The sequence below is a fragment of the Pseudophryne corroboree genome, chromosome 9, assembly GCF_028390025.1.
Source record: "Pseudophryne corroboree isolate aPseCor3 chromosome 9, aPseCor3.hap2, whole genome shotgun sequence".
Lineage (NCBI taxonomy): Eukaryota > Metazoa > Chordata > Amphibia > Anura > Myobatrachidae > Pseudophryne > Pseudophryne corroboree.
The window spans coordinates 344,682,124-344,694,958 of NC_086452.1; the positions used below are offsets into that span (position 1 = coordinate 344,682,124).

The following is a 12,835-nucleotide window of genomic DNA, read 5'->3' on the forward strand; positions in this document are numbered from 1 at the left end:
GTTGTTATAATTGTAAAGCGCAATGGAATATGCTGCGCTATGTAAGAAACTGTTAATAAATAATAATAAATGAAGTTGTTTATTTAACATCAAATGAATCCGCCTAGGTCAGTGATGGCTAACCTCGACACTCCAGCTGTTGTTGAACTACACATCCCAGCATGCCCTGCTAGTTTTGCTATTTGGCCTTGCTAAAACTGATGCAGGGCATGCTGGGATGTGTAGTTCAACAACAGCTGGAGTGTCAAGGTTAGCCATCACTGGCCTAGGTGAATGCAAATAAAAAAACAACCATTTCCGCTTTAGCTCCACAGCAGCTGCAAGCCTTACTAATAGAGAGGAGAGGTGTTGGATTGAGGAGCAGTATGAAGCCATAGTACCTGTGGCTCCTTATTGGTCCACATGACTACCCCCACTCCACAATTTCCATTCTCCCCGCCCCCCCCTTTCCCTCTACTCTTTTTGGCTGGACTGTAAGATGAACCACTGGAGGTATATTTCCACCCTAACTAGGAATGTATGCTATACTGTAATGTAAAGTGTCATAATGAGGGAATGCAATCAAAAAATAACAAAAACAAAACGGAAGTAGTAGAGCACAGTAACCATATATTGTAGCTGACAATACACACTATAATACTGCTTGCACTGATCTAAAATCGCGCGGCTTGCAAAGGGAACACGTCCCTAACGAATGTTACACAGCAATTACCACCCATCAGTTCCAGGGGGGAAAAAAATCCCAATATCCGCTATAATCAATTATCTCTATTATAAATAATTTATCCTGTATTTGGAAACCATCCAGGTTACATAGATTTGCCCGCATAAACCGGAAACAATTGTATATTTACATTTTTTTTAATGCTACAAAATCAGACCTTTTATATAAAGTCAAAAGCTTATTTTAGACAATTAATGGCAGCATATGAATATGTTACATATAAATATAATGTAAGTCACCAGAGTGAAATATACAAAAGATGTGAATAGGCTCAATACAGCAGTTTTGTACGACATTCGCCGACTGGCGAACACACAACAGAACAATGTAGTATAAAGAGTTTACGGCATGCACAATTACTGTGATATACCAAATCTGTAACACTTGGTGCATCTCACAGGTTTCCAGAGGTCAATGGTTTGTAGAAACGTAGCTTAGCACGACGGGATAGAACATACATGGCTGTTTCACATTTATATATCATTTTTGTTTTAGAACAATGGGGGTAATTCCAAGTTGATCGCAGCAGGAAATTTTTTAGCAGTTGGGCAAAACAATGTGCACTGCAGGGGGGGCAGATATAACATTTGCAGAGAGAGTTAGATTTGGTTGGGTTATTTTGTTTCTGTGCAGGGTAAATACTGGCTGCTTTATTTTTACACTGCAATTTAGATTGCAGATTGAACTCACCACACCCAAATCTAACTCTCTCTGCACGTGTTATATCTGCCTCCCCTGCAGTGCACATGGTTTTGCCCAACTGCTAAAAAAGTTCCTGTTGCGATCAACTCAGAATTACCCCAATGAGAATCAGTCAGTGAAACAAAAAAAAGGAACAATTTAAGGTACCAGAAAAGATTGGTCTGCAGACACGACTTGTGAATGGTAGGTTATGGCAGGGTATATGTGCAGTCTGGTTTGTCCAGACAGGGGCCTTATGTGCTTAAATAGAAATGTTCATATAAAATATCCAGGGACAAGCAGCATTGAAACTATGTGCAATGCCCTGTTACCTATTGCAGCCAACACTGCGCTAGTTTAAATAAATATATATAACATTATCAGTTAATTTACCCTGTCAATTCTAAAGGTAACTCTCTACCGCAAAGGATCTCCCACTGTCGTGCAAGGAGTGATATCAGTTTTTCACGGCAGTCTGCACTTGGAATAAAGATGTACCACTGGACTTCTTGAGTTCCCCTACATGATTTCTGAATATCAGGTGAACTTAAAGGTTCGCTAAAATGATCCATAGATAAGCTGTGCATCAGGTCTTGGTTACTGGAGTCATCAAACACAAATGTAAGAGTCTGGGGGTAAGTCTGATAGCCCATTAATACCCGATCTAAATCTCGGATACGTCTCCCATCCACTAACTGGTATTTGTCTTTTTTTGGGGGTTCTTTAGCAAAATCAGGAAGAGGGTAACTGATGTAGTCTTCATTGAACAGAAATAAGTCTGAACTTGTAAGAATAAGCGTTTTTGGCTGAAGTAAAGACTCCTGTTCAGACTCCTCTGCTGCATTCACATGAAAAGCTAGGATATATAGCAAAATATTTAATGATGGTAGCATTTCTGACGTGTCATTCTGTTCAGTCACAATGTAAGTAAGATCGCCAATCTCTTCTTCGTTTGGATAAATGAACTTTACTCTGCTGGAATGAATTAGTTCATAATTATCCATTTTCCCTGAAACAGAAAATATTTGTTTATTTAATCATTTCTACATTTTAAAATGCTTTTTGTAGTTTAAATGGGCAATTGCTATTGAAAATTACAACTCCTTAGAGAAAAATAAAGTGAACATGACAGTCTTATTTTGCAATTAATTTACATATTAATGTACTTACTTAATAACTATTCAAGCTGAACCCAGAGATTGCCGGCTTCAGTTAATACCCCTTTTCCACTACCTTTAAAAACACGGGTAAATGCGCGGGGGCGCGCATTTACCCGTGTTCTTCCCTAGTGGAAACGGCCCCCCCGGCAAATTTCGGATCAAGTGATCCGGGAATCCTACCCGGGTATCTTGCCGGGCTGAACACATGTTCAACCCGGTAAGCTGTGTAGTGTGAACGGGACCAGGGCGGCGCTGGGAGATCATGTGATCTCCCAGCGCCGTCCCTGCCGCGTTAGCAGCAGCGTCACCAACCCGGCAATATGCCGGGTTGGTGAGCACTGTGGGAAAGGGGGCTGTAGCACGGGTCGCAGCCGTGTCAGGCTCCCGGCTGCGAGCCGTGCTACAGATGGAAAAGGAGTATAAGTGTCACTCGGAGTCAGCTCTAATGGGCTGGCTCTATACCACAGGAGCAGGCTCTATTGATGGACAGTTGTCTACTTGTAGATCTAAAGGCTGCATGTAGAGTGTGTCCTCTGCATAAACCTCTAAATGTGTCATTTTATATTATCAATATTTAATAAGCAATTCCTTCCATGTTTCTTCTGACTTTTGTTTAAAGGGGTGACTGTAGAATTACGTGGTGGCTAACTATGGGAATATTGCTTACTTGTATACAATTCTGGAAAAAGGATTGTGTGCTGTGCTCACCTTGGATGACATGCCTATGGAAACTGTAATAATGACTAAATATGGTAATATTAATAAAGATTTACTGATCAAACTGAATTAAAATGAAACGCAGATAAATGTATTGGTAAACAGCAGAAAATAAAGTGAATCCACCATGACTTAAGAGAGTCCTGTATCTTATGCAGGTAGACTCAAGTAAATAACAAATATCAGCATTATGATGTTAAAACAAAAATGTGGTGCTTAGGAGTGCAGAGTCCTGCTACTCTAATAAGCACTGTCTTACTCACAGGTGAGCCACGGTCTTACAGATTCCAGTTGTTGCATTTTTGGCCACATTTGCTATGAACCTCAATTTTACTCCATGTTAAATTGTAGAATTTATTATAATTGTTTTGATTACTAGTGTTCTTATTGCTTAGAATGTGCAGCTGCATTTTCTTTTTTTCCTGCGTCATGCTGTACAGTCCTGATTTGTGGGCTCTGTCCTGTGGTGGGAAGGTATCTTCTGTTTACAGCAATAAGCAGGTGTTTGGAGGGTATTGGAGGTGGCTAAAGAGCGATATAGCAGTTCACAAGAGCACTAGGCATGCACCTGGGTACATGGCTACACCTCCATCATGACATGATCACGCCTCCATCCCACTTCCTGGGGCTGAAATGTCAGAAGTTATGTGCAATCATACTCAGGAACAGGGCCATAACAATGGTTGTGTGAGCGGTGCTTTTAGAATTGGCACCCTTTAGCTAGTGGCTCTACTGCAGAGCTGCGCAGAGTAGAGCTCTACTTCCTGTTACAGCACTACTCAGGAATGTTCAGCATATCATGCCCAGTAAAAGACTGACCATCATAATATCATCATTCACCTTCATATTGAAATTTTGAATTAAGTTATTTCAAAACAATTCCATAAGAAACTGGTGCAAGAATAATAAGAATATAAAAATTACCATATGTCCTTGGTTTGTTTCTTCCGACTGCTATTAAGGAATGACCATTCTTAAGACAACCTACTATGTGACTACTAAGGAGTAAATAGGATTTTTATTACCTACCGGTAAATCCTTTTCTCGTAGTCCGTAGAGGATGCTGGGGTCCACATTAGTACCATGGGGTATAGATGGGTCCACAAGAAGCCATTGGCACTTTAAGAGTTTAATAGTGTGGGCTGGCTCCTCCCTCTATGCCCCTCCTACCAGACTCAGTCTAGAAATTGTGCCCAAGGAGACAACATACTTCGAGAGAAGGAAATACACAGATAGTGGCGAGATTCATACCAGATCACACAATCAAGGCAAACCAGGCCAACATGTCTGTAAACTCAGCAACAGCTGAAACAGTACTGAAACCAGTACAAGTCAGTACTGAACCAAAAAACCACTGCAGGATAACGAAGCGCTGAGCGGGTGCCCAGCATCCTCTACGGACTACGAGAAAAGGATTTATCAGTAGGTAATATAAATTCTATTTTCTCTTACGTCCTAGAGGATGCTGGGGTCCACATTAGTACCATGGGGATGTACCAAAGCTCCCAGATCGGGAGGGAGAGAGCGCAGGCTCCTGCAGAACTGCTTGACCAAACTTTAGGTCCTCAGAGGCCAAAGTATCAAACTTGTAGAACTTAGCAAACGTGTTCGACCCAGACCAAGTAGCTGCTCGGCAAAGCTGAGACACCCCAGGCAGCCGCCCAGGAAGCACCCACCTTACGAGTAGAGTGGGCCTTAACAGATTTTGGACACGGCAATCCTGCCGTAGAATACGCATGCTGGATAGTGCACCTGATCCAGCGAGAAATCGTCTGCTTAGAAGCAGGACACCCAATTTTCTCGGGATCATAAAGGACAAACAGAGTCCGTTTTCTCTGTGACGAGCAGTCCTCTTCACATAGATCTTCAAAGCCCTCACAACATCTAAGGACTTTGATGCAATTGAGGAGTCAGTAGCCACTGGCACCACATTAGGTTGGTTGATGTGAAATGCCGACATAACCTTTGGAAGAAACTGCTGACGTGTTCTGAGCTCAGCTCTATCTTCATGGAAAATCAAGTAGGGGCTTTTACAGGACAAAGCCCCCAATTCCGACACACGTCGTGCAGAAGCCAAGGCCAACAAAGTGACCGCCTTCCAAGTGAGAAACTTGACCTCAGCCTCCTGTAAAGGCTCAAACCAAACCGATTACAGGAAATGCAACACCACGTCAAGGTCCCAGGGCGCCGTCGGCGCCAAAAAGGGAGGCTGGATGTGCAGAACCCCTTTCAAAAAGGTCTGAACCTCAGGGAGGACAGCCAACTGTTTCTGGAAGAAAATGGATAAGGCCGAAATTTGTACCTTAATGGAACCTAAATGTAGGCCCATATCCACACCTGCTTGCAGGAAGAGGAGAAAGCGTCCAAGTTGAAACTCCCCCGGCCGGAAACTTCTTGGATTCACACCAAGACACGTACTTTTTCCAAATACGATGGTAATGCTTAGACGTAACACCCTTCCTAGCCCGAATGAGGGTAGGAATAACCTCAGATGGAATACCTTTCAGAGCTAAGATCTGGCGTTCAACCGCCATGCCATCAAACGAAGCTGTGGTAAGTCTTGATAAGCGAACGGCCCCTGTAGTAGAAGATCTCGAAGAGTAAGAGGCCTTGGATCTTCCACCAGAAGATCCAGTAGATCCGCCTACCAAGCCCTCCTTGGCCAGTCTGGAGCAATGAGGATCGCCTGAACTCTTGTTCTTTTTACAAGTTTTAGAATTCTTGGAATGAGTGGAAGTGGAGGGAACACATACACTGACTTGAACACCCACAGAGTTACCAGGGCATCCACCGCCACTGCCTGTGGGTCTCTTGACCTGGAACAGTACCTCCAAAACTTCTTGTTGAGATGTGAGGCCATCATGTCTATTTGAGGCACGCCCCAATGACTGGTCACGTCTGTGAACACCTCCGGATGGAGGCCCCATTCTCCTGGATGGAGATCGTGTCTGCTTAGGAAGTCTGCTTCCCAGTTGTCCACTCCTGGAAGGAAGATCGCTGACAGCGCCAACGCGTGCCTTTCTGCCCAGAGGAGGATTCTTGACACCTCTGACATTGCAGCTCTGCTTTTCGTTCCTCCCTGCCGGTTTATGTAGGCTACCGTTGTGACATTGTCTGACTGTACTTGAATGGCTTGATCCTGTAGAAGATGAGCCACTTGGAGAAGACCGTTGTATACGGCTCTTAATTCCAGAATGTTTATTGGAAGAATGGCTTCCTGAGTTGACCATCTTCCGTGTCGAGGACCATCCCCAGGAAAGACAATCTTCTCGTCGGCTCCAAATGTGATTTTGGAAGGTTCAGGATCCAACCGTGATTCTTGAGCAGTTGAGTCGGAAGAGTAATGGACTACAACAACCTCGCCCTGGACACTGCCTTTATCAGCAGATCGTCCAGGTACGGTATTATGTTCACCCCCTGCTTACGGAGGAGAACCATAATCTCTGCCATCACTTTGGTGAATACCCTCTGTGCCGTGGAGAGACCGAATGGCAGTGACTGGAACTGATAGTGACTGTCTAACAGCGCAAATCGGAGATAAGCCTGGTGTGGCTGCCAAATTGGAATGTGGAGGTACGCGTCCTTGATATCCAAGGATACCAGAAACTCTCCCTTCTCCAGACCTGAGATCACTGCTCTCAGAGATTCCATTTTGAAATTGAACTCCCTCAGATAGGGGCTTAACGATTTTAAATTCAAAATTGTCCTGACCGAACCATCCGGTTTCAGAACCACAAAAAGGTCAGAATAATAACCCTTGTTCTGTAAATGAGGTGGAACTGGGACAATGACCTGTGACCCCTCCAATTTTTGGATGGCCTCTTGTAGGATAGCCCTGTCTGCCAGCAAAGCTGGTAAGCCTGATTGGAAGAATCGGGGAGGCGGGAGCTCCTGAAATTCCAGCCTGTATCCCTGGGACACAATATCCTGCACCCATGGGTCCAGGCCGGACGCCACCCAAACGTGGCTGAACTTTCTAAGCCTCGCCCCCACCGGCTTCCCCCCCTCCAGGCCGTGCGGTCCACAGTCATGCCGAGGATTTTGATGTACCAGAAGCAGACTTCTGGTCTTGGGAGCCTGCAGTAGCAGGTCTTTTGGATTTTTCCCGACCTCCTTTAAAGAAGGTGTTAGGCGGCTTATTCTTTTTTGTTTTAAGAGTCCGAAAGGACTGTGACATAGCTGAAGAAAAAGGTTTCTTCGTAGCGGGTGCAGCTGAAAGAAGAAAAGGTGACTTACCTGCAGTATCCGTGGAAATCCACGCATCTAGCGCTTCCCCAATAGAGCCTGACCTGTGTAGGGTAGGTTCTCCACACCTCTCCTGGATTCCGTGTCGGCATACCATTCGCGAAGCCAGAATCCTCTACGAGCGGAGACAGACATGGAAGATATCCCTGCAGCCATCGAACCCAGGTCTTTCATGGATTCCACCATAAAACCTGCAGAATCATGTATGTTACGTAAAAACAATTCAACGTCACTTTTATCCATAGTATTCAAATTTTCAAGCTACGTGCCAGACCACTTTACTATAGCTTTAGAGATCCATGCACAGGCAATAATAGGCCGTAGTATTGCCCCTGAAGCCGTGTAGATGAATTTGAGCGTAGTGTCAATTGACAATGCCGATTTATTACCTTATAAAATTCAATATATATATGGGTAAGAGACTCAGTACGCAATTGGCGTATGGGGTACCGTAAGGGTACGCACTTAGCGTAGCGGACGCTTAGCCGTGGTCGAGACGCACATGCGGCACGCTCGCTCACAGCTTAACGCTTGGTGTCGAGCACGCTATAGACGGCCGACTACCGTAATGCTACGCAAACAGCGTAGCGGACGCTCGTGACCACGAGGGGAACACGAGCGGCGCAGACGCTCACGGGATGACACTCAGTAAACCTTGTATGCAACACACTGAAAGATTGAGTTTGTACTATAAACCTTACTACTGAAATACTGTAGCGATATAACGCTGCTTAACCTTGCTAATATAAAAGCTGCTTGAGCGATTGAGACGCTCCGATTACCCTCTGCAATGTAATAAACACACGATACCTTGCTAAGGTTCCAACACCTTTACTAACAATATTTAGCTAAGTAAAAAGGGAAAAAAACAGTTCACAGTTCATACACTACAGGCTAACATTAATATCTAACAGAATAACTAAACAGAAATATACACAATAGCGAACGATCGCAAACACAAATACATAGACTAAGAATGAATGGCTAACATTAAAACGGGTAACAAAGTGGCCACAGAGAAACATACCATACGGGGAACACTCGCTAGCGCAACCGGATCCAGTCCTCCAATTATCAGAGATAAATGTTGAAGAGAGAGAGTACTGGCCGGTCTGGGGACAGTGACCCTTATATACACAACATACAGTGTACTACAAAGGGCCCTACAATCTTATTTTCATTGGACACAGGAATGTCTCTCCGCATTATAACAAAAGGTCATAGGTTAGTTTGAACAGGTGGGCTGTGACTATATCAAACTGCTCAGGTGGGAGGGAATCTCAGAATTCCTGCCGCATGGATAATGAACCGCAAATATAGTAAATGTCCAGAAACTACTAATAAACATAACTATACGCAGGAGCGATTAATCTTTACCTAACCAGCACCGGATTGTTCCTAATAAAATGTTCTTTAGTTAGGTACCAAACACCACTGCTCAAACCCTGTCTGACCCTTCGTATCATGCAAAAAGGAATTTCTCTGTCCAGTGACCAGTTACATTAAACAAACTTACAGTTATTATTAAGGGGAACATTATCTATAAAACATACTATTTGGTTTTATTATTTAACGACTGAGTCGCCCGCTAGACGCACACAAACTCTACCGTAAATGCACATACCACGCGCTCGAGCGCATGGCCGAGGAGGCGCCATCATGCAGCTGCGAGTATCCGCACGCACGGGAGAGAATGTGCACGTGCAGCGGGCAAGCGCATGAGGTGAATATATGGCAACGTGTAGCATGATATTTTTCCGACTTTGACACAATTTTGCAATCAGCCGGTTCTTTCAACGCGGCAAATCCCGCGGTAAAACCACCTTGACAGTCTGGACACAGAAGCGTTTCCCATTTTTTTTCTATCCTCCTCAGGAAAAGGAAAAGCAACCAGAACTCTTATAGTTATCTGGAATTTTTTCTCAGGGTTTTCCCAGGATTTTTCAAATATAGCATTTAACTCCTTAAACGCAGGGAAGGTTAGCGAGGCTTTCTTGTTATCCGTGAAGTAAGCCTCCTCAACCTGCTCAGGTGGTGTGTCAGCAATATTCAACACATCTCTAATGGCGTCAATCATCAATTGCACCCATCTTGCAAGAGATGCGCCCCCCCGCAGCACATCCCCATCACCGTCTGCCGTGTCAGAATTGGTATCCGTGTCATCCTGCATAATCTGTGCAAGATCACGCTTCTGAGAATGACCGCCCTGGGGCCCAGAAGGGACCAAACCGGACCCAACAGCCATAGGGCCTTGCAAAACCCGAGTATCAGTCTCCGTCTGCAATACCCTAGCAGAAATCTGAGTGATTATAGTCTTAATACAGGACAACCACTCAGGTTCTACCAACGGAATCTGTGCTACACCAGTGCAATCCTGATTACATGGAATGGGATCCTCCTGAGAGGACATATATTCTGCAGCATATGATACAGAATCCCCGGACATGGTAGTAATGTGACAACACACACACACACACACACACACACACACACACACACACACACACACACGGAAATGTCAGACAGAGTTCCCCCCTTCCCCCCAAGAATGGCAGACAGAATTCCCCCCCTTCCAAGAATGGCAGAGAGACACAGCTTGGAGCCACCCCACACACAGCGCTTTGGAGGTAGAGGAAATCCACTACCCAGCGCTAGCTGTGTACCTTAATAGGTTACACAGTCTACTTTACATCCCCCCCCCCTCTACAACCCCCTGGTACCGTACAGATAGCTGGAGTTAAAACATGTTGATGCAGCGCTCAGTTTAGGGATGCAAGTAATTGATCAATTAATGGATAGCGGATCTCAAGGTGACAAACAAATGTACGTGCAATTGAAGATAATGGCAATGTGATTCTTTACTAAATGCACCTGATAATGTTTTGACAATAAACATATATATATATGTGTAAAAACACTTGCGGTACGTAATAGTGCAGAATGCGGATCTAAATGTGTTGTGCCAGTATAATGTCCTGCACACTCTCTTGAATAGGAGTGTGATGAGTCCAGACAGGTGGCTGTACAGAACACTTGAGACAACTGTCCTTTTACTTCATTAATGTAGTGGCGTTCAATGTCACCACTTGCACACTTTGAGTCTTTACAGTTGCAGAGTGCGGCGTCCCGCTGCTCTGTGCAGTTCAGATTTGGATGGGGATTGAATAGGGTTGTTGGTTGCGGTGTTGCCCCGGGGTTAGGACACTAGTGAAAGTTGGGTGGGTTAGAGGGGAGAGGGTCTCCGGACTGACTCCTATCCCTGCTGTGTCAGCTCCCAAATGCTTGTCAGGGTACAGACATAGCATATGGAGCTGATCGCTAGCTGGGATGGATGACGTCTGTGGCAGGGACCCGCCGGGTCAGGCTTTGTTAGGCCGGTCACCGCGGGTTCTCTCAGTGGGAACGGAGGGTGCCCTGCTTCCTCCCCTCCTCGCCAACACATTCGCAGTCCCACCGGCTTACCTTCTTTCCTTCTTCTCGTCCGTCCGTCTCCACTGCCGCTGTTCACTTCCGGGTATGGCTTGTCACGTGACCGCTATCAAGTCCGTATTGCCAGCGCTTCGTTCTGGCTAGCTGCTGGTGTTAATCGTTGTCTTTGTTAGCTGGAGTTGATGTGGAGGTACCGCTCTTCCTGTCAGCGTTGTCTGCATGCAGGAAAATGGCGCTGAACGCTGCTGGATCCGCTGTGAGACGCTCCGCCCCCTTCAATGGCGCTGGTTTCCCGCTCACCGCTGAGATTATACTGGCCTGAGGTATTTTGCTGGCAGTGACCGGGGTCCCCGACAGGCTTGCTGACCAGTGTAGGGTGTAGGCGCTGGCTCAGGGCTCCCCTCAAAGCGTTGCACCATGTACCGCTGAGCCCCGGAGCGCAGTTAGTATTGCGCTCCCTACCCTGTTGCCGCCATCTTCACACCGGCTCCCCGCTTGCTAGGGGGGGCCGGTGACTAACTCGCCACAAATCTTCTGGCTCTGTAAGGGGGTGGCGGCATGCTGCTGGGGTGAGCGATCCCCTGTGGCGGAGATCGATCTGTCCCCTCAGGAGCTCAGTGTCCTGTCAGCGGAGACAGTGGCTCAGACACCGCAGGGCGGACACTACTCCCCCCTTAGTCCCACGAAGCAGGGAGGCTGTTGCCAGCAGCCTCCCTGTGCCTAAACTCTATTTAAAATAATAAAACTAGAGAAACTCCTATGGAGCTCCCCTAGCTGTGACCGGCTCCTCCGGGCACATTTTCTAAACTGAGTCTGGAAGGAGGGGAATAGAGGGAGGAGCCAGCACACACTATTAAACTCTTAAAGTGCCAATGGCTCCTAGTGGACCCGTCTATACCCCATGGTACTAATGTGGACCCCAGCATACTCTAGGACGTAAGAGAAACCATCTGAGCTTTGTTTTCACCGACAAGACCTGTGGTCACAGCTCACTGCAGTGTAGTGACAAGTAATCCGCTGGATAATGGATATATCCAAGTGAGACCGGCTGGCACAACTGCTGTGATTGTGGGCAAATACTTTGTGCGCCCTTGACGTTGAAGTTCTCTGACCTTATTCTCTTCCATTTGTCTTGCTTGTGAGAGTAGGGCTGGACATACAGTATACTGGTCGTTTGATTGTCATGGCGACTCACAAATACACCCTGGAAAATACACCTCTACTATGTTCCCTCACATCAGTAAAATCAGTTGGTTATCAGGTAGAAATATAGTAAGATCAGTAACTGAAGCGTATACAATACATAAGCAAAAACAAGTAACTGGATCACTTAAACACTATCAAGTTTTTCCCAACACTACATACTATCAAAGATAACCTAAGTAGATGGAACTGGCTCCTCGTCTCTTGGGTTGGGCATGTTGTATCTGTCAAGATGAGAACTCATCGCAGTCTCTTATACTCATTTGCAGACCTTAACGATCAGCATGAGTAATCAATTTTTTTTATATAATTTACAGTATAAGTGGATCACTGGATTTGCCTGAAATGTTGCGACGCATAAAGTCACAATGGCAATAATACACCTTCATGCTATGGATGGTGATTCTCTGTAGCAGACTGCAAAATAATATAACTTTATAATTCCACCTGGCCTGATGTTTTCAAATGCACTATTTCCCTGTTTCCAAGCTCTGGATCAATATAGAATCTGCATGCTTGAAAATGGTGGTTGATTTAAACCTCTATAGCTCTCCAAGAGGGAGCCGTTCATTTTGCTGGCTGGCTGTATCCCAGCGGTCAGGATACCGAAGCAGGAATCCCAACAATGCTGCCAGCTGGTATCCCGGCAAAACAATACTATTCCCACTCGTTGGTG

General features: G+C 45.5%; 1 protein-coding gene across 2 annotated transcripts in view; it reads right to left on the reverse strand.

Annotated features, from left to right (window-relative positions):
• Positions 1-217: 217 nt before the first annotated feature.
• NISCH (nischarin) overlaps positions 218-12,835 on the reverse strand; it is a 306,900-nt gene continuing 294,282 nt past the window's right edge. For both annotated transcript variants that reach the window (XM_063940634.1, XM_063940635.1), the window contains one exon: positions 218-2,414. In XM_063940634.1, coding sequence (XP_063796704.1) covers positions 1,795-2,414 — 620 coding nt within the window. In that variant the 3' untranslated portion in view covers positions 218-1,794. The remainder of the gene's footprint in view (positions 2,415-12,835) is intronic.